At 41.3% G+C, this 26,967-nt stretch overlaps 1 protein-coding gene across 2 annotated transcripts in view; it reads left to right on the forward strand.

Moving 5' to 3' along the window:
• Positions 1 to 5,485: 5,485 nt before the first annotated feature.
• cherp (calcium homeostasis endoplasmic reticulum protein) overlaps positions 5,486 to 26,967 on the forward strand; it is a 25,467-nt gene continuing 3,985 nt past the window's right edge. The window contains exons 1-14 of one of the 2 annotated variants that reach the window (XM_008277312.1): positions 5,486 to 5,639; positions 7,202 to 7,375; positions 11,415 to 11,453; positions 12,616 to 12,785; positions 13,959 to 14,096; positions 14,180 to 14,331; positions 16,281 to 16,392; positions 17,168 to 17,257; positions 19,974 to 20,181; positions 20,461 to 20,624; positions 21,124 to 21,378; positions 21,593 to 21,788; positions 21,888 to 22,129; positions 22,886 to 23,019. In XM_008277312.1, the coding sequence (XP_008275534.1) occupies positions 5,615 to 5,639; positions 7,202 to 7,375; positions 11,415 to 11,453; positions 12,616 to 12,785; positions 13,959 to 14,096; positions 14,180 to 14,331; positions 16,281 to 16,392; positions 17,168 to 17,257; positions 19,974 to 20,181; positions 20,461 to 20,624; positions 21,124 to 21,378; positions 21,593 to 21,788; positions 21,888 to 22,129; positions 22,886 to 23,019 (2,099 nt within the window). In that variant the 5' untranslated portion in view covers positions 5,486 to 5,614. The remainder of the gene's footprint in view (positions 5,640 to 7,201; positions 7,376 to 11,414; positions 11,454 to 12,615; positions 12,786 to 13,958; positions 14,097 to 14,179; positions 14,332 to 16,280; positions 16,393 to 17,167; positions 17,258 to 19,973; positions 20,182 to 20,460; positions 20,625 to 21,123; positions 21,379 to 21,592; positions 21,789 to 21,887; positions 22,130 to 22,885; positions 23,020 to 26,967) is intronic. The other variant, XM_008277313.1, reaches the window with a different exon arrangement.

Raw genomic sequence — 26,967 nt, forward strand, 5'->3', positions numbered from 1 at the left:
CCCTGCCTTCGCCCTAAGTCGGCTGGGATAGGCTCCAGCCCCCCCGCGACCCTAATGAGGATTAAGCGGTGTATAGAAAATGGATGGATGGATAATAATAATAATAATAATAATAATAATAATACATTTTAATTAGAGGCACCTTTCTTGCCATTCAAGGACACTGTACATACATTAGACAAATCAAAATAAAAGAAACAACATTAAAATGATTAAAATCACTAAATTAACAGACAGAACAACATGCTTCAGGTGGAGTAGGGAGTCTTAAACAGATGAATTTTGAGTTGTGATTTGAATTGAGGGAGTGAATTGATATTTCTGAGTTTGGGATGGTAGTGAATTCCAGAGACAGGGAGCAGAGCAGCTGTAAGCTGCCTTAAATGTTAAAAGGACGATTAGCCAATGGAGCTGTTGGAGGACAGAAGTGATGTGGTGGATCGAGGGGGTTTGGGTTATGATGTGGGCAGCTGAATTCTGGACCAGTTAAAGTTTATGGAGGGATTTGTGAGGGAGACCAAAGAGGATAGAATTAGAATAGTCCAGATGGAAAGTGACGAGACTGTGGACGAGGATGGCAGCAGTGTGGGGGGAAAGGGAGGTGCAGAGGAGGGGTGATGTTACGTAGGTGGAAGTAGGGAGACCTGGTGATGTTATTGATGTGGGATTGGAAGGATAATGTACTGTCAAGGATGACACCCAGACTCTTAACCTGGGGGGAAGGTGAGATGGTGGAATTGTCAATTGAGAGAGAAAAGTCAGTTTTGGATAAGGTGGATTTGGTGTCAATGAGGAGAACCTCAGTTTTGTTACTGTTTAATTTAAGGAAATTTAGGGTGAACCAAGTTTTTATTTCAGAGATGCAGTCAGTGAGGGAGGTGGGCGCAAGAGTGGACGAGGGTTTAGTGGTGAGGTAGAGCTGGGTGTCATCAGCATAACAGTGGAAATGAATGTTACATTTACAGAAGATATTGTCAAGGGGAAGAAGGTAGATGATGAAGAGGAGGGGCCCCAGGACAGAGCCCTGGGGCACACCTGAAGTGACAGAGGAGGGGGTGGATTTAGAGGACTTGAGTTGGATGAACTGAGTGCGGCTGGAGAGGTAAGAAGTGAACCGGTCTAAAGGAGTGTGAGTTATGCCAATGGAAGATAGCCTGTGGAGGAGGGTGGAGTGACAGATGGTCAAAGGATGCACTCAGGTCGAGGAGGATTAGGATGGTGGAGAGTCCAGAATTAGCTGCCATGAGGAGGTCATTTGTGATTTTGTTGAGTGCCATTTCAGTGATATGGAGTGGACGGAAACCGGACTGGAACTGTTCGTACGGGTTATTATGGACTCGGTGAGAGCGGAGTTGGGAGGCAACTTCTTTTTTTGAGGATTTTGGGGATGAAGGGTAAATTGGAGATAGGATGGAAGTTGTTGAAGTTGGACGGGTCAGCGCCAGGTTTTTTCAAAATTGGGGTAATGGCAGCAGTTTTGAAAGCTGTAGGGACAGTTCCAGTGGTGAGAGAGGGAGCATTGTTGCCTTGCCAGTTCCCATCCTGGTGAGGACACCCGGGATCTTTCTGTGTGGAGTTTGTATGTTCTCCCCATGCAGCGTGGGTTCTCTCTGGGTTTTCTGGCTTCCTCCCACACAGTCCAAAAACATGTTGAGGTTAATTGGTGATTCTAAATTGTCCGTAGGTGTGAATGTGAGTGTGCTTGGTTGTCTGTCTCTAAGTGTAGCCCTGCAATAGACTGGCGACCTGTCCAGGGTGTCCCTTGCCTTTTCGCTGAGTCAGCTGGGATAGGCTCCAGTCCCCCCGCAACCCTAGTGAGGATTAAGCGGTGTATAGACAATGGATGGAGGAAGGTATGTGAAGTTTGAGGTAGATTGGAGCATGTACAGGGTCATTAGACATACCTCCTTTTTGATGGTGAATGATCACATTTCAGAGGGCCGCCATTGCCACGCCCGTGGACTTTTGTGGAGCATTTTGATAACTTTTAATCACCAAGCCCTGTTGTATGCGCTGGCCAAATTTGAAGCATGTAGGAGTTAAGCCCAAGGAGGAGCTAACTTTTGAATAAGACAAACATCACAAAAAATTGCAGTTATTTCAAAATAGCGGACTTCCTGTTGAGTTTGCAGAATGGGTCAAAGAGGCTTTTTTGTGCGTCCTGATGTGTTACATATATCTATCAAATTTCGTAGATGTAGGTTAAGCGTACTGCGGGGCTAATAGATAAAGTGTTGTAGGGGGCCATTTTGCCAATCAGGCACACATTGTCTGTCTTTGAGCCGATAGTGACTTGTATGCCAATTTTAGTGAGAAATTTTCATGAGTTTTTGAGAATGTTTCGGCCCTCAAAAACATGTTTGTTTTGTGCGGAGAATAGTAATTCCTTGCATTACAACAGGGTCCTACGCACTGTAGTGCTAATGAAGAAAGAATTAGACGACAATGAATAGCAAGGAAGGTTGGATGAAGGTAGTACCTCAAGAGGGGTACTAAAATTCCAAATGATCTGTGAATTATTGAATACAATATAGAAAAAAATTAAGGAGAAGTGAGGAATAAAAGTCAAGGTTCTTTCTACCAACAAACGGGAGAATCGTTGATTTATTACTGAACTGAAATTGCTAGGGTTTATTAGGGTCCAAGCACTCAAAGGGTGCGAAGACCTTATTGGAATGCTAGAGATTATTAGGGTCCGAGCACACCAGTGCAAGGACCCTATTGAAACATTTGTGATTATTACGGTCCGAGCACCCAAAGGGTGCAAAGACCCTGTTGGAGCGCCAGAACACAAGACGTGCTGTGTAACTGGCCTGTGCCTACTCCAATCGGCCTGAAACTTTACACATGTGGTCTGAGTCTCAGCCACAGCGCGTTTCCACCACGGCCAACACGCACGCCGTTGCGGCTTGTGACTAAACAGGAAGTGGCTCGTAACTAGGCCACACATGCTCCGATCTGCCTCAAACTCGACACGCCGGATCACAGTCCCGCCCACAGCACGTTTGTGCCACACCCCAACATGCACAAAGGCCGACAAGCGTAGGGCAAGGACCTTAATTTTAATAAAAGCCGCAAGTGATATTTGACAGGTCCTCGTCTAAAGTGTGTAAAGTTTCAGGCCGATTGGAGCACGCACAGGCCAGTTACACAGCACGTCTTGTATTCTGGCGTTTTATTGTGTTGTGGCCCAATTCAGGGGGTCGCCATTTCCATGGCGTCAGACTTGTGCGGACCATTTTACTAACTTGCAATCACCACGTCCTGTAGTTTGTGCTGGCCAACTTTCAGGTGTGTGCGACCTTCCCTATAGGAGGAGATAGATTTTGAAAATGGCGGAAAATGTCGAAAAGTCAGGCAAAGTCGCCAAAAGTGTTGCTATGACCGTTTCTCAATACTCAAGTACGCAAGTCCGTACTTGCGTTCTCGCAAGTCCGTACCCGCTAGTCTGTACTCGCGAGTACGGTCTAGCGAGTCCGGGAGAACGCATCGCCGTTTATGTGCAATTGGGACAGCAGCGTACTCAATGACATCACCACCTCGGCTCATCTACTTTGATTATCTTTACCGTGAAAAACAACGAAATTAAATGAAATACTAGAACACAGCTCTGCTGAAATACGTTTTAATATATATATAAATAATATGTATACATGTTGAGGTTTCTAAGGTCATTATACAATCTTTATTGAAGCCGTTAATTTGTTGACAGCAGTGTCTAATCAACAGGTCAGATGTTGGAGGAAAATGTAATTGTGGCCTTAGCAATTCACATCAGACTATTCATCTTTCAGGAGGACGTTCATCCAGCTGGCCCTCCACTAAAACATTGCTTAAATGTTATTTTTAATGCATAGTAACAGTCATAAGAATAGAACAAGGCTGTACTACAGGTAATGAAAGCAGGAGAATAATTCAGACGTACTGTCAAACCGGCAACGATTTTGGAGATGTGAGTGTTCCGGTTTGACGGTCACCGTCAGATAAACGCAAAACTACATATATCCCTGTTTGACCACTATGGAACCGTCAGAGCCAGCGGCAGACTTCAGAAAGTCTTGCCGACATTAGGCGGCTCTCGGCGGCTACTGTGAGCGCTGACACAGCTGTCAAACTGGGACACTTACATCTCCGAAATCGTAGGAGCCCAATTTTAAACAGGCTTTATCGTGATAAAATGACCACATATTTGGTGTTTATACCACTACTTTCTCGCCTCAAATAATCATAAACCTACAGTTTGTGTCACAATAACAATAGTATTTACAAAAAAGCCTGTGTTACCGTTGAAAGTTTTCTCCCCAGCTTTTGCCGCTGGGTGGCGCGAAATGCATTCTGGGATACTTAGCTGTCTAAAGTCCCCACAAGTCCAGTCTGATGCAGACTCGATAATGTGGGCGGGGCGAGAACACGGCCTATGTTAACAGCGGACTTCCTGTTGGGTTTAGGCCTTGGCGCTGACAGGCTTTTTTGTGCGTCTTGACCTGCTACACATGCCTACCAAATCTTGTAGCTGTAGGTGAAATGGCCTTCCGACAAGACTCCGTTGAATTGCAAAAACACAGCGAAAATGGACAAAATGGCCATTGATTGAAATTGGACGGGCTGTCATTTCCAAACCAGGCCTCATCTGCAAAGCGTTTTAATAACTTTTAATCACCACGTCCTGTAGCTTGTGCTGGCCAAATTCCAGCTGTGAACCACGTACCCCCTAGGAGGAGCTAGATTTTGAAAATGGCTAAAAATGGCCATTTTTGAGTGAAAATGGCCAGGCATGCTCGCTGTTGTTCCAACATGGCGGATTTCCTGTTGGCTTTACAGAAACATTCTCATGGACTTTTTTGTGCGTCACAAGACGTTACAGATGTGTGACGAATTTCGTAGTTGTAGGTGAAATGTAGCCACGATGGGACTCTGTTGAAATATTGTAGGGGGCGCAGTTGAGCCGTGTTGCATTTTAGAGCTTGGTCCAAGGGACTTTTTTGTTCGTGACGACCAGCTCTATATGCCTATGAAATTGTGAAGCGCTAGGGCAAACGTGCTTCCGACAGGACTCCGCTGAAATTTTCAATGTGGCGCTAGTGAGGTGTGTATTTTTCTTCCAAATTCTAAAATTTTTCTGTCTGATGTGTGTGCCAAGTTTGGTGCGTGTGTGAGTATGTTTAGGGCCTCAAAAAAAAGGGCCCCTTTGTCACGAATAATAATAATAATAGTCCGAGCAGTTCCAATAGGGTCTTTGCACCCTTTGGGTGCTTGGACCCTAATTGTTTTCTCCTAATGTCTGTATTGTAGATTGATATATGTTGTACAGTTTGATTTCTGTTGGTGTTTTGCCACAGATACTTTATTTTTTACTCTGTACTGATATTTGTGTTGTAACATTATTCGATCAAAGGCAGGACGGTTCCTCCTCCGGTCCTCACGGGGCGCTGTAGGCCATCAGACGGCCATGTCACTGTGGCGCTGTTTCCATGTAATACTTCCGGTGCATTGCAGTAGCAATGTAAGTGTTTTTTTTGTCAGTTTTATGAAACATTTCGTCAAAGAAAAAACGAATTGAGTGATACCTGCCTCTACATTAAGGCGCAGCGGTTCGCTGTAACAGAACTCCAGCATGGATATCCCCAATCCCCCCGAAGGTGAGCGGCTCACTGCGGCGGATTCTTGGTTTCATTGAACGTTTGTTAGCAGCCATGGCACCACCTGCTAGACAGCTAACATACCACTGTGTTTCGCATTTTGGTTAATTTTAGTAAGGTCTGTCGCTTAATGTCAGTCAATGTTTTGGAGTACACCTTTGCACTTAGGTGATACTTCTAGTGGCGTGGAATAGTGTTGTAGCCCCCAAGTAGCGCCAGCTGCCGTGAAAGCTCTTCGTGGTTTTAAAGTTAGCTGACTTTGGCGGCTGTTGGCTCTGCCGAAAGGTAGGCAACGATGTTTGAAAACCCAGAGGATCGAAATACACTTAAATCTGTTTTGAAAGTATTTCAATTAATCTCTTCTAACTGACTGGGTGAAAAATATTCAGTCTGCAGCAAAATAAGTAGGCTTTCTACTGGGTCATCCCAAGATCTGTTGAAACTTTGTGGGAGTGATTTTTGAACCTGACATCAGTTTGATCAGCCATGATTCAAGGTGTCCATCTGGCCATTTCGAAACTAATTACTTATTTGCCTGTGTCAACTTTGATTGGCCATAACTCCCATTTCTAATAACATATGAAAGCTTTCGAAGCTAACCTGGAATTTCAGCTGATTCCTTTTTGTGACTTCTTTGAAAAAGTTACCAGGACTGGCAATCAGACATGAAGACATCAAGCTGACACATTTAGTTGGTGTCAGATTATTGGAGAGGAGTGCATGTCTGAATGGAGTTTATCTGTATCACTTTCAACACAAGTCCAAACTGCCCTTGCCTTTACATAGACATGCACTGGCCATGCTAATCATTAACAGACAGGCATGCACAAACAACAGTATTTTTAATTGTGAGAAGCGATTTGTTATTATTATTATTATTATTATTATTATTATTATTATTATTATTGTTATTATTATTATAAGAATAAATACCTGCAGCATCAAACAGCAGGAGGATCCATATGAGCATCTCTGAAGCAAGAGAATTGGGCACCTTTTTGTACATCAGCAGTGACTTCACTATTTACTTTAAAGTTATCCCTGGCATGGCGCCAGGATCATTTCCTGGCTAGGATCTTTATAAACAGTCACAGTTTCATAAGCATTCTGTTTGTTCAATTAAATTTATTATTGTATTATTATTTATTATAAATCATTTGGTCTGCTGTCCAGTCTCATGTATATGACAGATGTCTCACACATACTGAGGCTCTGACCATCACTGTGGCGGCGGGTATGTCTGAATGAAGCAGTGAGGAAAAGGAATGTAGAAGTGACCCATGTCTCAATTACAGCATTGCCATCCTAATAACAGACTGATGAAGTACCAATGTTATATACACCATGTATGAAAAAGGCTTCAGATCAGGAGAAAAGAGTCTAGAAATACTTCATAAAAAGATTTACAGGATCTCTTTAAAAGAGTGTGATTATTATAAATGTTTTCAAAATGTCAAAAAAATAGATTACTGTCACATCTTGCCTTGTTTTGTCATTTATTTGTCCTAATTTTTTAAAGCATGTATTCTCACTGTTTTTCCCTTCTTTTTTTCCTGGTGCAGATCAAGAGCTGAAGAATGTGATTGACAAACTGGCACAGTTTGTTGCTCGAAATGGGCCAGAGTTTGAAAAGATGACAATGGAGAAACAGAAGGAAAACCCTAAGTTCTCCTTTCTCTTTGGGGGAGAATACTTCGGCTACTACAAGTGCAAGCTTGCTATGGAGCAACAGCAGCGTATGTAGTTAAAGGAACAGTCCACCGTACAAACAGAATGTGTACATAGATATTTATATGATGTTGGAATGTACAGTTAGTTTGGTTGCCAAAATCTCACCTTTCTTGTTATCAAAGCAATGTTAATAATTTAAAAAAAAAACAAAAAAACTGAAATGCAGCTTGTACAATGGAATAAAGAAGAACAGCCCAATACCACATTGTGCTCTAATATACTTAATGTTAAGCTGTGTTACTTGGGCTTTTAAATGGGAAACAATTTATTGCACTGTCCAACATCATATTAATATTGTGCATTCCGTTTTAGAGTGGGTTTCTCCTTTTGTTTATAGGCATCAGGAACCTGCCTTAGTAACATATCTATCAAACAAACACTACCTACCTAAACTTAGTTCATCATCCTAACTTTAATAAAGGGTAGCTTTTATTGCCTGCTGCTGTGTCAGCTGTGTTATAGAATAGAGAAGCAACCAGAAGCTGCCTCCATCCTGTAGGCAATGTTCAGCACTGTGAGACTGATCTGAACTGAAATTAATTCACTCCTGATTTGATGCAAAAGTAGGCAAGGTATGACACCTTGATGTGTTTTGACCACAGATTATTTTGTGTCCTTAGTAGTAAATGATTGAGCACCTACACACATGGACAAAATTGTTGGTACCCCTCGGTTAATGAAAGAAAAACCCACAATGGTCACAGAAATAACTTGAATCTGACAAAAGTAATACTAAATAAAAATTAAATGAAAATTAACCAATGAAAATCAGACATTGCTTTTGAATTGTGGTTTAACAGAATTATTTGAAAAAAGTAAACTCATGAAACAGGCCTGGACAAAAATGATGGTACCCTTAACATAATATTTTGTTGCACAACCTTTTGAGGCAATCACTGCAATCAAGCAATTTCTGTAACTGTCAATGAGACTTGTGCACCTCTCCGCAGGTATTTTGGCCCACTCCTCATGAGCAGACTGCTCCAGTTGTCTCAGGTTTGAAGGGTGCCTTCTCCAGACGGCATGTCTGGAGAAGGGAGCTCCCTCCATAGATATTCAATAGGATTTAGATCAGGGCTCACAGAAGGCCACTTCAGAATAGTCCAATGTTTTCCTCTTAGCCATTCTTGGGTGTTTTTAGCTGTGTGTTTTGGGTCATTATCCTGTTGCAAGACCCATGACCTGCGACTGAGACCACGCTTTCTGACACCGGGCAGCACATTTCTCTCTAGAATACCTTGATAGTCTTGAGACTTCATTGTACCCTGCACAGATTCAAGACACCTTGTCCCAGATGCAGCAAAGCAGCCGCAGAACATAACAGAGCCTCCTCCATGTTTCACAGTAGGGACAGTGTTCTTTTCTTGATATACTTCATTTTTGCATCTGTGAACATAGAGCTGATGTGCCTTGCCAAAAAGTTCCAGTTTTTTCTCGTCTGTCCATAGGACATTCTCCCAGAAGCTTTGTGGCTTGTCAACACGCAATTTGGCAAATTCTGGTCTGGCTTTTTTATGATTTGTTTCAACAATGGTGTCCTCCTTGGTCGTCTCCAATGAAGTCCATTTTGGCTCAAACAACGACGGATGGTGCAATTTGACACTGATGTACCTTGACCTTGGAGTTCACCTTCAATGTCTTTAGAGGTTGTTCTGGGCTCTTTTGTTTCCATTTGTATTATCCGTCTCTTCGATTTGTCATCATTCCTCCTGCGGCCACGTCCAGGGAGGTTGACTACAGTCCCATGGCTCGTAAATTTCGGAATAATATGTGCAACTGTAGTCACAGGAACATCAAGCTGCTTGGAGATGGTCTTACAGCCTTTACCTTTAACATGCTTGTCTATAATTTTCTTTCTAATCTCCTGAGACAACTCTCTCCTTCACTTCCTCTGGTCCATGTTTAGTGTGGTACACACCATGTCAGCAAACAGCACAGTGACTACTTGTAACCCTATAAATAGGCCGACTGACTAATTACAAGTTTGTAGACACCTGTGATGCTAATTAGAGGACACGTCTTGATTGAACTTGTCCCTATGGTCACATTGTTTTCAGTCTTTTCTAGGGGTACCATCATTTATGTCCAGGCCTGCTTCATGAGTTTATTTTTTAAAATAATTCTGTTGAACTACGGTTCAAAAGCAATGTCTGATTTTCATTGCTTAATTTTCATTGAATTTTTGTTTATTATTACTTTTGTCAGATTCAAGTTATTTCTGTGACCGTTGTGAGTTTTTCTTTCATTAACCGATGGGTACCATCAGTTTTGTCCAAGTGTGTATTTGTAGGTTCTCCAGCAATCACTGCATTACGCAGACAATAGTTGCAAAATTAAAGATTAAACAATTAAACAGTTAGAACACAAAGTTGAAACAACAATCTCGTTTGCACCATTTAAAACCAAAATAAACCATAACAATGACATTAACTCTGTAGACCTGCGTCATCAACATATTTGCCCCCACACCCACAGTGTTGTGAGGCCACATTGCAGTGTCCAAAGACATACAAAGTGGTGGTTGGCTGATATGTTGATTAGTTACAGAACACAGAACTGGGCAACCAATGGCCAATAGAAGAAGAATGCTGGTATCATGTTGTATTATGTTTCGGACCAAGAGTGGCCACACTTACAAGGCTGCCTCAGCTGCACAAGTGTCTCTGTTAGTTTTTTGTTTACTTGCCTCATTAAATATTCAATGGCCGATGCGGATGACTGCAAAAAGATGATTAATTGCTTAAGTAACTAACTGGTCAAACAGTAGAATAAATGTTAAATACGAGCACATCACACCATTTTACTTTAAAACAAACCACTCCTAAAACATAAATAAAACTCACTTCAACCAGAGTGAGACTGCCCTCTTCTCTGAGCATGGTTCTTGTAAGAACAATATGCATTTAGACTTTTGTAACAAAATTCTGAGATCATATATCACTATACTCAGCCCCAAAGAAAAAAAAACAATTCTTCACATGGATATTCAAAGCCTCTTGAAAACTGAGCAGCATGACTTGATGATATGAACTCATCCATTCGGTCTTAAAGTAGACATCAGTTGTTAGCTGTGGATGAAAACGTTTGGTCATGATATAATGAAAGGTATATAGTAAGCAATAGAAGCAGGTAAGCTCTCGTCAGCAACCTGGGCATGTTTTGAAACACAGGGTGAACTGTATAAATGGAGGTTCTGTAGAAAGTTTTGCCATAAGTGTGGCAAGCTGTTGGCCAGTTGTCCATTCTGTTTTGCCAAGTGTAAGGCTGAGGTACAGGTTCACTTAGTGTGTTTTTCTGAGCACCAGTCTTTTTTTTTTCTCCAGTTATTCACAATGAAGAGAGCATATGCTGCTAGAGACAAAGCTCTGCACACAGAATCTTTTATTCGCAGCACTCCACCTTTTTTGATCAGCTGAGCGCTTATATTTGAACATCCCAAAACCATTCAGAAAGGCACTGGTCTAATCATTGTTACTCCTTTTCAGGCAGCCTATCATATAAGTGGGACTCGTAACCCTGGTAACCAAGAAAATGAAGGAAAAGCTTGTTCTTACCAGATCTGTCAATGTCAGACAGAAATGATCACATCTAGGGGACATGCTTGCCTATTAAACATGCGTTAGAGTGGTAATATGTTGTCAAAATATTGTTTTCACAGAAGTCTCGGCCTTACGTTCCATGGACACTTAACTGATTGCTCTTTTTAATCACCACTATGTTACTTAACTTCAATTTTATTTGTATAGCGTCAATTCACAAATAAGCCATGTAAAGGCACTCGACATAGTAGGATCAAAGCTTTACAATATAACAGAGAGAAATCCAAGGATTTGCTTCAAGGATTGACTGACTATTAATGCCACCTGCTGCTGATCTAGACAGTCTGTGGTTCTTATAGCACCTACACTTAGGTTTTCGTTACTGATGGTCAGATTATGAAAGGTTTGTCAATGAAAGCACAGTGTTGTACAGGTTTGCATGGAATTTTTCTGTCAGTTTCATAATACCACTGAAATGCATTAAAGTTTGCTTTTCTCCACTTAGATCCCTCTACCCACGATGGGGAGGAGTATAAATCTGAAGGTATTTATTTGGAACCAGATTTGCCAGATGAATTCAAAATTTCAGTTAGAAAGTCACATTTTATTTTTGCACATTTGTGCTGGACACAGCCACATTTGTGCTTGAAAGCTTTTTGATTTGTTTTGGTTGCATATTTCATTGTTACATGTTTTTCTTTTTGAATCTGGGCTTTATTGTTGTTTTGAAGCTTGGCTAAAGATGTCTCAGCCATGTCTTTTTGATGGTGCTGATTACCATGTGCTCAATCCTCCATCTTGAAGCTGTAAGGTTTGTTCAGACAGACAGGTGAAGGAGTCTAGTAACCTGTCTATGGCCAAGGCCTTGTTTTTTAGTGTATTTGTCTGTGAAATGGTTCTACTCTAGATTCAGGGCAACAATAAATTAGGGGCTGCACCATTTCAGTCATTGGTATTGTGCTTGTTAGTATCTGAATCGTTGTCTCAGCTTTGGGAAAAAATTCTGTCCATAATCAGCTTTTCCCTTTTTAAATCTTAGTAAGCTTTCTCCACAATCAGATTCCACCCGTAACCCAGAGATAGGTTTTAAAGGTTATCTATGATAACTGATTACTTGAATATTTATCAACTTGTCATCTGTTCTTTATATGTGTTTTTACGTACAGTTTGATCTTGGACTGTAGGCCACGGATTCTGTCTCCCATTACAGTTGTATTGATTGTAATGTAATCCCACTTTATTATTCTAGGAATGTGTTTTTAATCTAACTGTGCAGTCCAGCTGCTGTTCCATAGACTAAAATGTCTGTTCTGTTTGCAAACCTTAGTGCTTCTGATCCTTTATTATTTTTGGAGATGCCTGCATGTTTCCTTTATAGCAGCAGTTGTTCCTGCAGTTTGTCAATGGTTGTCTCAGTGCTGGTTGCATGTCCTAAATTTAGTTCACTCTTCTGCTTTCTTCCTGGAACATTTCATCTGCTTGCCATATGTACACCACATCTTATTTGACCTTCAGAGGTCATTTTGATTGAAATGTTTAGGTGTAAAAATCAATGCATTGTCTGCCTTGAGCTTTGTATCATTTATGAAACATGTCTTTCTCTCTAATCTTGTACATCATGTCAACATTTGCAGCATAAACACTCTGTCTCATTTCCAAAATCAACAATTTACCAAACCTCCAAACTTCTTTTTATTTTTTTGCAGATATGTACAACCCAGGTGCCAAAGATGTGGTTGATATGCCTCCTCCACCGATGCCCATGATTGCTCCACCTTCGATTCCTCCACCTGCTGCACCCCCTATCGATGAACTCATCCAACAGAGCCAGTGGAACCTGCAACAGCAGGAGCAGCATCTGCACACACTCAGACAGGTACAGAACATGAAAGAAATTATTGAAGGAATGGGATAACATTGTAAATGAGCACATATCCCAAAAGAAGAAATGGAGTGCAGTGGGTGCTACTCAGATAAAAACTATACCGAATCTATATTCGCAACAGAAGAGGAAAATTGAATAAATCAAAATAAATCCTGCACTTACTAACCAACTTAAAATTAGAGGCCTGAGTAGCAACCCTGGATCTGGTGCAATTTCACATGATGTGCTTGGAACAGACCTTTAACCTGAGGCAGCCTCCAAATAATGAAGAGGTGTCTCATACATGTGACAAAGACGCTTCTTAGAGGTACCATCATGTTTTGGTTCTACAGTGGTGATTTATGTCTTACCGTGATACATCTCCCTGGTGCTTATGCTAAATGCCTAACCTGCTCTAGAGCCTTTGTAGAGCAATGTAATCCTGAAACAGAAAGACTAACACCTTATAGCCTGATTGTTGACTTAAGTGATTATCAATAATCCTACTTATGGATTTAAATTATGTTCCTACAGTTCTTTACTTTCCTGAAAGACCAAGGCTAAAAGTGTCACATGCCGTAAGAAAGAAACTTAATGTAAGATTGCTGAATTCATCCTCCACATCACCATTAAAAGGAACAGTTTGCTTTTATTCTTTTATAATATATTCGCTAAATATGTTGCCTTTTTGTAGGTAGCACCAAAAGGCACATCTGTAAATTTGTCTTGCAAACTTGTGATGCATGATGATAGTTAAAATGAATCTTGAAAATAGGATAGGAGGTCAAACAGAGGAGGAGCACTCGAAACTACAGGCTGAGTGTTGTTCAAGTGTTGGCACAAATCTAATGCAAGGGCTTGCACATACTAATTTACATATGTAAATAACATATGTATTAACCAGGACAAGGTGAATCACATGACAAAGGGGAAAGCATTGCAATGGCCTAGGACTGTAACAATGTGTTGAATTTAATTTTATACAAGAGAGCAACAAATCATTTTTTAGAAGTTTTTTTTATGTGAAGAGAAAATGAATAGCTTTGAATACACAAATACAAGAAAACTGATACAAGTGAGTGAAATGTCACCTTGCTATTACCATCTGTTGCACTTACAAGAACATCACAAGAACAGGGGCAGGTTCAATAAGGACTGATATATTTGATGCTTTTCTCAATGTAGGAACAAGTGACTGCAGCCATTGCTTTGGCTATGGAGCAGCAGACCCAAAAACTGCTGCTGGAAACTCAGTTGGACATCACAGAGTTTGACAACTTGCTGCAGCCCATCATAGATACCTGCACCAAAGATGCCATTTCTGTAAGCCCACCATAATGGAGATTAATTTAGAGATTCTTATTTAGCATCTTTATACGTCACTCATGTGTTTGTCTTCTTCTCAGGCCGGCAAGAACTGGATGTTCAACAATGCCAAGACTCCACAGCACTGTGAACTGATGACATCGCATCTTCGCAATCGCATCACTGCAGATGGAGCACATTTTGAGCTCCGCCTACACCTTATCTATTTAACCAATGACGTTCTCCATCACTGGTACACAAACCTAACTACGCGCATAAAAATGTTTGGATAACATTGTCTTCAATTAGCCTACTAGGGAGGGTTCCATAGATGCAAGTCACCTGCATTGACATGATTAACATGATTTCAGAAGCACATACCTCTACAAGTATTTTAGTGCCTAAGTCCTGTTCAAAGTCACTACTGGTTCCTTTTGAGAATTGTTTGGACGTGCGCCCAGTGTGCTCCAGACACAGCAAAACGCAGGTTACATTGTCTGTAATACGGCACGTTTATTTATCTTTATAAATCATACACCGTAAACATAATACTAACTAATAAAATATTTAGAAACAAAATAACAAACGCATTGCTATTTACCATACACAGGCGCAGTCAAAAAACTGTCTGTTTCTCCCAAATGAGCAACACCTGCCTCTGGGTTTACCCATCGACTGTATAAAAGATGGACGTAGCTACCGTGACGTCACCCGTTGTTTTCTGCACTGAGAAAATGAAGCCAGGGTTTTGCTACTTCCTGGTTGACATCTTGGATTTTTGGAGCCAGTGACGCAAAAATCGTTGGAGGGGGGCAGAACCATAGGAGCAACGATTGGTCAGATGGATTGAGAGGCAGGCTCTCTCTGCCTGCCCACATTTACCACCTTCTGCTTGCTTCATCTGCATCGTCGCTGCCGACTGTCGATCAAGCCAACCACGGCCCTTGCCCCGCAAAATTTTAGCGATTTTTAAAAAAATTCAGTATTGATTTATTTTCAGATTGGCAACCTGATCTCTGGATTTGACTATGAAAACTAATAAGAAAAAAATCATGAGCTGTAGGAATGCGGTACTTCGTGATCTGTGATCACTTCTTTTCCAATTCAAGTCTATGGGAGCCAGGGCTTTTTGGAGCCAGCAACTGGCGGACGTAGTGATATTGCAGGTTTTTGACACTTCCGGGTTGACTTCATTTTTCGGGGCCGGTTGCAACGTCCATCTTTTATACAGTCTATGGGTTTGCCTTGATTAAATAACCTACTTCGGTTGATCCCATATAACCCCTAGTGGCATGGAGCATACAACATAAAAATTTTGGAATGAATGAATATGGCTGGGCTGCAGGGTGGCGCAGTTGGTTTGCACTGTTGCCTTGCAGCAAGAAGGTTGCCGGTTCACGTCCGGGTGGGGGCACCGGAATCCTTCTGCGTGGAGTTTACATGTTCTACCCGTGCAGCGTCTCCGACTTCCTCCCACACAGTCCAAAAACATGTTGAGGTTAATTGGTGATTGTAAATTGTCTGTAGGTGTGAATGTGAGTGTGTTTGGTTGTCTGTCTCTAAGTGTAGCCCTGTGACAGACTGGCGACCTGTCCAGGGTGTCCCCTGCCTTCGCCTTAAGTCGGCTGGGATAGGCGGGATAGGATTAAGCAGTGTATAGATAATGGACGGATGAATCTGGCTTCTACAAGTATAAAACACTTATGTTTGTGTTGCACTGTCAAATGTTGAAGAAGCACAGGTTTAGGAAGATTGTGGCTTAATGAACTGGATTTCATTTCACTAAACTGAATTTATTAAATGCATACAAGTATTAACAAATTTTGAGCCATGATATCGACACACTGCAACAATAATGATTTTAGATTCACTTTCAAAATCACATCAGTCAAAAATGGCAAACATTCTGTTTCAGTTTCCTCAGTTTTGTATCATTAGAGACTGAATATATTTAGGTTTTGGACTGATATTCATAAACATCGTTTTGGGTAGTGGGAAGCTGTGTTTTAGTTTTTCACTGGTTCTTGAATAGACTAAGGGATCAGTTGAAAGTATAATGGTTTTATGATAGTAAAACATATTAGTTAATTCTTGGTCTGATTATGAAACTGTGTGTAAAGGAGCTTATTGGTGCGATAAAAACAGATTTTGTGTCAGTATATTCTTTTTGTAATGTGATGTTTGTTTAATGTTTTCTCCCAGCCAGCGGAAACAGCAGAAAGATTTGTTAGCTGCGCTGCAGAAAGTTGTTGTTCCAATCTACAGCACCAGCTTTCTGGCTGTTGAGGAAGAGAAGCAGCAGAAGATCACCAGGGTAAACACAAACACACACACTACAAGTCCAAGGCACAAATCAATTTTCAAATAACTTTAGGTTTTTTTCAAATTACAGGAGTTGGAAACAGATGTTATGCAAATGTCAAATACAAAGTACAACTCTGTATTCCAAAAATATTTCTTTAAATCTAGAGATAAATTAATCCTTGAGAGTGCCACGTTCAGAGAGGCATTAGGTTCTAGAGTCGTGCTTTTCCAGATTTTTCCAGATCAATAATGAGGGTTTCCAGTTCTTACTAGCTTCACCTCCAAGAGGGAGAGAAGTCTATTGTGTCAGGCTCTTTCCACCTACTTGAGCTGTTGTACTCGTTCCTGTGCAAATTCAATGTGTAATAACTTAAACTGTTGTACTGAAGATGAACCTAAAAAACATGCATAGTAACAAAAGTAAGCACATTGTGCAGGAGACAAACACCACCTGTATTTCTACTCCACAGTTAAACTGGAAGGCCCCTGATCATTTATTACGTCAGTTCAGCTTTAGGGCTTCCTGTTGTCAGTGATATATTTTATAATGAATATTATTATGTCAGTATCCCTGACTGGATCCTGTCTTTAATAGGGCTGTGTCAACCACATGTTGTATATAAGCAGACATAGCCAGTTAGACTCAATACAAAAACATTTGTAGCTAAATACACAGCTTTGGTGAGAAGAGGCACATTGTTCTGCCCTCCATTTTTTGGATTGAAAACATGGAGAATCAACTATCTCTTTTTGGTTGAAATTTTTTTTCCCGTCTCCCCTCTCAGTTGTTGCAGCTTTGGGAAAAGAACGGCTACTTTGATGAGGAGACCATTCAGCAGCTCCAGAATCCCGCTCTGGGCCTTGGCCAGTATCAGGTCAGTGAAACAAGGCTTAAGGCTCTAATTTCCTGCTGACACAAAACCAGCAAATTTTATGCAGTTTTCCTCAGCCACAAGTCTAGGAGTGGCAACTGCATCTTCCTGGTGTATGTATTGATATCTGAATCAGAAAAAACATTATTAATTCCCACATAAAAATAGTTTTACAACAGTTGCTCAAGAAGTTATATAAGAATTATACAACAATACAAGAAATACAATACAAGTAATAAAAGAAGTCTGGTGCCTTGCTGTAACAGAGTGGATAATTTCATACAGGGATGTCGGGTTAGGGTATGGGAACAACAACCAAGATAGTACGGAATGCTGACGTAGCCCCATTATAACAGTACAATATCTGGGATGTGGAAGTTTTCTTTCACAGTAATGTGACCAGGGTGCCCCTATTTTTTTTTATGCAAACAGCAGTCCCTTCACCTCTTTCTGTGCCAATCAGATTCATTCATGTCTGCCTAAACCGTCTGAAATCTGTCAGTGGAGTTCGAAGTACAAATGCTCTACATTTACTGGATAGGAAACATGAAGAATCAACTATCTCTTTTTGGCTCATATCTCCTCTTCTCCATCAGTCTCTGCTCTCTTTACCCTTGTTGCTTCATTCCCCCTTTGCATTCTGTGAGTGTCCTCCTTCTGATTTCTCGAGAGACATCTGTTGTTTTTCTGGTCGCCATGTTGACTGGCTTTAAAGTGATCAGTTGGTCCCAGGTGCAAATGGTTTGAGTGTAGAGTTAGTGGGCAACAGCAATTGTGGAATGATAAAGGTAATAACGTGACAGAAACCCAACCAGCATGTCTAAAGATGGCACAATTCAAAAAAAGTCACCAAGAGTGTTCCAAACAAGTTTGACAAAAAAAAAGAAGTTGAAAAAAGGTACATCACAATCTAACAAATATGATTGTGAAAGATTATTAGCAGCCTCTGTAGTGGCATCAGAGTTTGAATTGGAGCTCCAACAAAAGTGTGCACGTTTTGGTTTGCAAATGTCTGGCTCCTGATTTTATTCATTCATTCCATGGCTACTGTGGCCAGTTACCCTGCAGTGTTGCATAGAATACACCTCCCCTCCCGTGCTGCCCATACAAACCTTTCAGCATGCAGTGTGTAGTCTCAAATGGACAGTCCTGATTTGCAATGCTCATACAAGACTTATGGCAATTCCCAAAGGAACGACGTACTATACCGTCACACTTATACAAGCTCCCATTTAATCATGATTTGACACAATTTTAAGATTGCCATAGAAACTGTTGAGAGCCAAGTAAAGTAATGCATTCTATTTGACAACATGTAAAACAATGTAAATCAATGATTCTGGTTCATTGATCTTCTAATAGCTCTTTTCTGTGACACATGGCTGTCTGATACCTGACTCAGCTGATGGTTCTTCTGAATAGAAAACTTAAAATATGTGGATTTTGTAGGAAAAGTACCTCTACCCATACCTTAGCTTGGTTTTACTGACTGGTTTGCGAACTCCTGACTCTTTTTGTTTGTTTCCAGTGTTCACTGTAAATTGTTGATGAATGTGCTGAATGTGAACATGAACAATACAATGACCTCTGTGTTGTTATTGAGAGTGGATTGTGTTTGTCCATAATTGTAATATTTACAGCTTCATTTATACAGGAATTAATATCATTGCACTAAGTTCACTTGTCTTTTACCACCACTGTACATGCAATCTGGGATTTTATTCTTTATGTTTTTTGACAAAAGTCCAAACTCTGGGTAATCAGTGTATTTTTCTGTATTGTCAGAAGAATATTATTGCTGTTGTGGTTTATGTACAATGAAATATATCTACATTGTAAATACCAACACAAAGGAATTGAAGATATGTGAAATATATTCTTAATAACAATTGAAAACAAGTTTACACATGAAAGGTTGTTTTTGTCCATAGACCCATTTGGTAAACCTATACCTGCTCCTCATTGGAAGCTCTGCATTAACCGATCTGTGACTCAACATCACCTGACCCTTTGAATAATTTCAGTGTATGCTCAGACATTGTACTGGGCAGTGAATGCAAAAGTTTGAGACAACACACTGTTAGTGCACACAGAGGCAAGAGTTAATAAAATATAGCAATAAATAAACTATGTAAATTGTGGCGACAGAAACACCCTCCATGTTTTAGTAGATTATATTTACTTGCATTTAACTCTGCTCAGAACCAGCTCTATTTCAGAAGATCACACTCAGACTTCTCCAAAGTCTGCATGCTATACACAGCTAATGGAGCTGTGTTTATGTAACTGTTCTTCAGAGCATGATAAAAATTTATGCCAAAAGGGGGACCTTGTAATATTTCACTTTACTGCAAAGTCACAACCTTTAAGAAAACATCCACAGAAGCCAGGTGTCTATTTTTTTGTTTGGCAAAAGGGTCAATGGATTCACATTGTAGTATAAATAGAACTGCTGGTGTGGTTGCTGTCTGCTTTTATGGTCCACATCCGTCACGTGAAAACCAAGAATTGACCTCTAATAATCACTTTGTTTGAGTTTGAACTGTTTTTGCCCACCAAAATAACAAAAATGTGTTGGTCATGCTCATTTGTGTGTGCACCTGTCGTATTTTCTCGCCTTTCCCTATTTCAGAAACATAGTCTAGTTAGTTTTTTAATTATTATTATTACATTCATAGAGACAGTCTAACATTTGACACACCATTGTCCTCTCTATCAGGCATCCCTGATTACAGAGTATGCTGCGGTGGTGCAGCCAATTCAGCTGGCCTTCCAGCAGCAGATCCAGGCTTTGAAGACCCAGCATGAGGAGTTTGTTTCCAGTCTGAAGCAGCCACAGCCACAGCCGCAGCCCCAGCCGACCCCTGTAGGACAGCTTGCTACCCCGACTGAACCTGAAAAGGCCCCCTCAATAACTCCCAAGTCTGGTGAGACAAGACACACTCAACAAAACCAGAGGCACAGCCTGGTGCATGAAACAACATTTATGGTTTATATGACAACTAAAATATTGAGGCACCATACAATAATACAACGCATTCGTGCTTAACCATATAAGAGTTGTGTATAACTTCAGTTCATTCTGATTCAACAGTTTTGGAAAAGTTTTCATCTTATGCACGGTTTTGCTTAATAGTTTTTGACCTGCTTCACATCGGGCAAGTACATTCATGTTTGTGCTGTAATCTAACACTGTTTGTGTGCAGGAGATGTGAAGCCTCCTATGTCGGGTCCTTCTCCAGGAGAATTTGATGGAGCTTCATCCAGACCACAGGACCCCAGCAACCCTAGTGGACCCCCAGATATCCCCTCAAACAAGCCGGCATGGTATGACCCCCAGCACATGGGCCCCTGGAACCCCAACCAGCCGGTAATTTTATTTCTTTTTTATTGTGTGTGTATCTGTGTGTGTGTCATGCCTCTTCAAGATATGGTTGTCGGTGTTTTTGACAAGCAGCAGGTTGATGGGAATTAGGACAAAAATCGTCTTGACTTTCTCTTTCTACAGCCTACATTTACATTTACTCGTTTGGTAGATGCCTTTATCCAGACCAGTGCAAATCAGGTACAATCCAGACCACTGTAACTGCCTCATCACTTTGCTTCATGTTCCTTTCGACAAAAGTACCACAAGGAATAATGCGACAGTGAGAATACGTTTAGTGGGCACTTTTCAAAAAATAGGTAGGCAACATATTAGAAAACTAACACTGATGATTTGGGGTCAGAATGCAAAACCTCTGTTTTGGAACTGGGAGACTGTGGTTCAGTTCCTGAGTGCAAAGGACTTCTGCCTATGTAAATATCATTGCTAGACTCAGGTCTATGTGCAGCCTAAGTTAACTAGGGTAACTTTTCTCCATCCACAGCCTCCTTTTGACCCAAACCAGCCTCCCCCTCCTTGCCCTCCTTGGAACAGCCATGAGGGGATGTGGAATGACCAGAGGGACCCAGGGAACTGGAGTGGAGGTCCTCCTCGAGAAGGAAGCCCCTGGAGTGGTCCAAGTGGGTCTGACCCAGGTCCCCCATCTTGGAACTCATATGATCAGCAGCCGCCTTGGGGGAACCAGCCTGACCAGCCTCCTTGGGGTCAGAGGGAGCCCCCATTTCCTCCACGCATGCAGGCATGTGGTAGATGATTACTGTGGTTTCACCTACTTTGCTCTGATTTCTTTTACAAATTTTTGTTTGCACTGTATACTCTGCATTTACCATCTGTAAGTACCATATATCTGTGTCTGAATTTGACTTCAAAGTTATTTTCTTTTTCACCAAGGGTGTGGCTTCCTTCTGCTCATTTACATGATTAACTGTGTCGTCTGTGTTGCATTTCTATAGAGACCTCCCCATTTCAGAGGACCCTTCCCTCCCCACCAGCAGCCGCCTCCTTTTAACCAGCCCCCACCACCACCACACAGTTTTGGACGCTTCCCTCCACGCTTCATGCAGGAGGAGTTTGCCCCCAGACACCACTATGATAGACCGCCATATACCCCACATCGCTTTGACTATGCTCAGGGGGAATATCCTGGAGGTTAGTGCACAGGCCAGAGTGACTGATCAGTAAAGATCCCTGTTTTTGCTCCTGAAATTGTATGTCATTATTTTACCAATATCAACCTCTGTTTACCAGACATGCCAGGCCCTCCCCCCCACCACCATCCCAATCAGAGGTTACCTCCACCAGGTATGGGCGCCGATCATCCTCCCTGGGGTGGAGGCCAGCACCCAGATTTTGGACCACCCCCACATGGCTTCAATGGTCATTCACCGCACATGCGCCATCGACAGCATCCGGTTCAAGATGACCCCAGTCTGGTGCCCAATGTGCCCTACTTTGACCTGCCAGCTGGTCTAATGGCTCCGCTTGTGAAAGTAAGCCTTGTACTTCTGATTTTAGGGTCAGTGCATGAAGATAGGATGGTTTAACATCTCAGCTGATCAAGTTTCTTTTTTGATAGAAAAAAACTGTGTGACCGAATACTACCACAGTAGAAAACAAACAAAAAAAAAAAGATTGGACTGTGGAAGCGGTTTAGTTTGTAAAAACAATATCAAAAAATGAGAAAATGCAAACAGCAGTGATTCTCCCCACAACCACAGCGGCTCTTGAAGCGAAAATGTATTTTCAGAGAGAAGGATATGCCAACACCCAGGGGTGGACTGAGACATAAAATATATAATTCCAGAGACTCAGTATATAGTTGAAAATAAGAAATTATAGGCAGTACATCTTCTGATGATCTTGTTTACCTTGATTCTGTGTATAGATATGAATGTCTGTAAGCTGCTTAGATACATTTTATGTTTCCTGTATTTGTTTCAAATTCTCTGTGGCACCAGTTGGTAAAAAGTTATCCCCTTTCATCTCACTTAAATGCTACATATCTGCTTTTGTAACAGTGGACCTGTTGCTGAACCTACACTTTCTGCTTCCATTTTAAGTATAGTTTTTATTGTCCCGTGTCTGTAGAACCTGGAGTTTCTGCAATACTTTCAATACTATCAAAAAATCATTACCATCACATGGTCATAATTTTGGCATTAACTTGTGTCTTCTTATTAGGAACATTAACTTAGAACAGTAAGAACAAATCTGTAATGATCCTCCTTGTACTATCTACTACACAGCTTGAAGATTGTGATTATAAACCTCTGGACCCTAAGGACATCCGGCTGCCTCCTCCCATGCCACCGAGCGATCGGCTGCTAGCTGCTGTGGAAGCTTTCTACAGCCCTCCATCCCATGATCGGCCTAGGAACAGGTACACACACCTTAACTGAATATGCAAGACAAATTTAACATAAACTAAATGGTCCACACTTACTTAGCACTTTTTAACCTTAGCTAGGCTCTCATTTACCTAGTCCAGGGGTCGGCAACCTTAAACCCCTTTATTTGAACGAATGTCAGCAGAAAAAATGGAAAGGATGTACAATCAACATTTGTCATACATATTGTCAAGTCAGATCAATGTCAAGCCCACCCACCTGCCTACCCAGGCATCATTTTCAAGGATGTGCGACTTACAGCTGGTAAACAATCATTTTACAGATGTATGTTTACAAAATAGAAGTGATAATTATTTAAAAAAAAATAAATAAATAAAATAAAATAAAAAAAAGGTACAAAACACACAGTAAGGAGAAAAAAAAGACAAAACAACCAATAATAATAATTTAAACATAATAATAAGCAATGAAATATATACTTTAAAATAAATTAATGAATAAATAAAATAAAAACAAGTAAAGATACACAAACATATAATTAGTCATGTTCAGCGTTCCTCTCATCCAGAGATATCTGTAATTCCTCGAAATAAACATGTTGAAGTTAATTGGTGTTTCTAAATTGTCCATAGGTGTGAATGTGAGTGTGCCTGGTTGTCTGTCTCTAAGTGTAGCCCTGTGATAGACTGGCGACCTGTTCAGGGTGTCCCCTGCCTTCGCCCGAAGTCAGCTGGGATAGGCTCCAGCCCCCCCGCGACCCTAGTGAGGATTAAGCGGTGTATAGACAATGGATGGATGGTCCAGATCTCTGCTGTGTTCACACCAGACGCGAATTTATCGCGCTATTCGCGCGTTACGGGCGTATTTGGACGCGTGTGTGCACTGACTTTACTCGCTTCATTCGCGCGTATAAATCGCGTCAATCGCGCGTCAAGATTTGTGTCTGAATTCTAGTCACTGGCGCGACGGACGCGATCCAGACGCCGGATCCATGGGATCCCCCAGTGACGCACACAGCTCGGGGAATTCCCCCACCTTCTCCAGGAGCTGCGCCTGGATGACAGCCGCTTCCAGCGCTGTTTTCAGCTGATCCGGACCCAGTTTGACTACCTGTTGGAGAGGATCAGTAGCAGGATATCCCTCCAGAATACTAACTACAGGCGCTTGCTGAGATAGAGCCATGTTTTTTCCGTGCCACATACAACAACACGGAAGAGCGGCCGCCACCAGGAGTAAGCTGACCACAGCGACGAGGAGCCAGCGGAGGTTTATCCCGCTAGCACTACGATAGCTAGCAACTCGGCTCGCTAGCTTGCTAAGTTGAACAGTAGCATTCTTGTGTGTGAACTGGAGGAGAGGGACAGCCCGTCTGCTGAGCACTGAGATCTGCCTTGGCCAGTAATGTAGCTGCTTATCTCCTGGGGTGAGTAAATCAATCAGTATTCAGAGTGTAGTTGCAAAAAATGAATGAATCATGTTGTTGACGTCACCAGAGAATCTCAACGCTGATTGGCCATCGCGGCGCGTCAGATCGCAAAAGTTCAGATTTTTCAACTTTCTCTCTAGACGCGCGTCCAAATCGCCTCAAACGGGCGTCAAACTCGCTCAATTCGCGTCTATCGCGCCGCGGGACGTTTACTCGCGTCTTCACATTGACTTTATGTGTAAATCATTTGCGCGAATGATTTTACTCTGGTGTGAACACAGCATTAAGAATTGCTGAGTAGTTCTGAAGTGAATCTTATTTTTTCTCATTTCAGAAAATACAATGTCTCTCTAATCATCTTGTAAAGCTAGGTGGAGATTGCGTCTCCTTGCAATAAGAGTGGTGAAAGCAAGAACATCACAGGCATTGCTTGGTAAAGTCAAGGGGCTAACTCCAAATATAGCACTTATGGGACTAGGGCACACTTTTTTCCCAAAGATTTTTGTAAATGCGTCAAAAATATTTGACCAGAAAATGGAAAGTACGGGACATGACCAGAACATATGTATGTGATCTGCTGGTTGACCCTTGCATCGAGGACAAGACGGGTCTGTATCGGGATATATGTCTGCAAGCCTTGCATTGGTGAGATGAACTCTTGAAACCACTTTCAACTGTATCAAACCATGACATGCGCAGATTGAGGATCCAGGTATACACCTGAGAATGGCCTCCCATGTTTCATCACTAATTGTTAAGCCTAGGTCAGTTTCCCATCGTTTCTTGATGTCCTCAAGTGATGTGGGATAAGCGTCATTTATTGTTTTGTACAGAGTAGAGATTAATCTTTGCTTTGTAGGTGACGCTGAGAAAATGTTGTCTAAGATATTATTGTTTGGTATGTTTGGAAAGAAAGACAAGTTTTTTTGGACAAAGCTCTTAATTTGTAAGTATCTGAAGAAACTTGACTCTGGAAGATCAAAAATCTCACTCAGGGCCCCCCTATAGCTCACCTGGTAGAGCGGGCGGCCCATGAACAGGGGCTGTAGTTCCCTGATGCAGCGGTCGTGAGTTCGAATCCCGCTCACGACCCTTTGCTGCAGGTCTGTCCCCATTCTTCTCCCCCCTTTCCTGTCTCCCTCTACTGCACTAAATAAAGGCAAAAGCCAAAAAAATATATTTAAAAAAAAAAAAAAAATCTCACTCAGTTCAGAAAATGAACAAAACCGTCCATCTGAGAACAAATCAAACACAAATTTAATGCCCTTCGCATGCCACGTTTGATGAAATGCATCCAAGGGAGAGGGCAGAAAATTGTGGTTTCCCCAAATGGAGGCCAAAATGTCTCCTAAACTGTGTAAATATCTTCATGGTTTGGCTGACGATTAAGTTTGACTGTATGGCCGCAGGGGCTAAAGCAGCACATACCAATAAACCTAGATGCTGGTGACTTGTGACATATTCTATGGACACCCATGAATCGCATTGATCTTTGTTAAAATGAACCCAATGAAGAATTTTTTGTATATTACAAGCCCAGAAGTAGTAAATAAAGTTCGGAAGTGCTAGTCCAGCTCTATTTTTTTGTCGCTGCAGAGCAGATCTTTTTATTCTGTGTGACCCTCCTTTCCAGATAAAAGTGCCCATAAGCTTGTCAAGACTCCTGACCGCCTATGAGTGCTTTAGGACAGGAGGAGCTCATGGCAGCACTGCTGCTCGGTGAGGACAGTAACTGCAGAACGATACGTGTTTTAACTTCAAAGTCTCCAAAACACCAGAAAAGTCCCCAGTAACACCAGAAAGAGTCGCTAGATTTATTGCTAGTTGCTTTTGACAAAAAAAAAGTAGCCAAGTGGTTTTGGGAAATCACCAGATAATGATGATGATGATAACAATAATAGTAAATTTATTTATAAAGCGCTTTCAGTCAAAGTGCTATATCAATATAATAATAATATCAATTGATCAGACAGCAATGCTTAACTTGTCAGCTGACTGAAATACCAAAATGAAGAAGAAGTCTAACCCTTTTGTGTCATTTGGACATTTTACTGTGGATAGTCAGAAACGCTTGTGTGACAGAGACCTGTTTGACAGACAAGTTTTGAGATTAATTGATGTTAGTTTGACCTACATTCAGGCTAGAAGGTCACACTGTTAAGCACCCCTAATATGCACCAGTAGAGAGCCATGTCCCTCTTCAAATAAACCAGATGAAATTTGAGTCAGTGAACATGAAAGCCTTTTTCTGCTTGTCATGTGTAGAGGTTTGGTTTGATAGCACAAACTTCAGTCCAGTTTTCAAGTCTACTGTTGAGTTCAAATCCTTTCCAGTCCCTATAATCAACAAATGATCTTTGTCTGCCTACAGAGGCAGGCTTGCAGAGAACACATTTAAAATATATTAACAATTCTTTTTGCAAGGTGTAGCAAGTTTCAAAATGTTAGTTATCTACAGCTCTTGTAATCTGCCACAGACAATGTTTGTCTTTTAAACTTGTGACAGTGTCGGTCAGCGGTGTGTTTTAAAATTTAAAAAAAAAAAAAAAAAAAA

Source organism: Stegastes partitus, unplaced genomic scaffold, assembly GCF_000690725.1.
Source record: "Stegastes partitus isolate 25-593 unplaced genomic scaffold, Stegastes_partitus-1.0.2 Scaffold95, whole genome shotgun sequence".
NCBI lineage: Eukaryota > Metazoa > Chordata > Actinopteri > Pomacentridae > Stegastes > Stegastes partitus.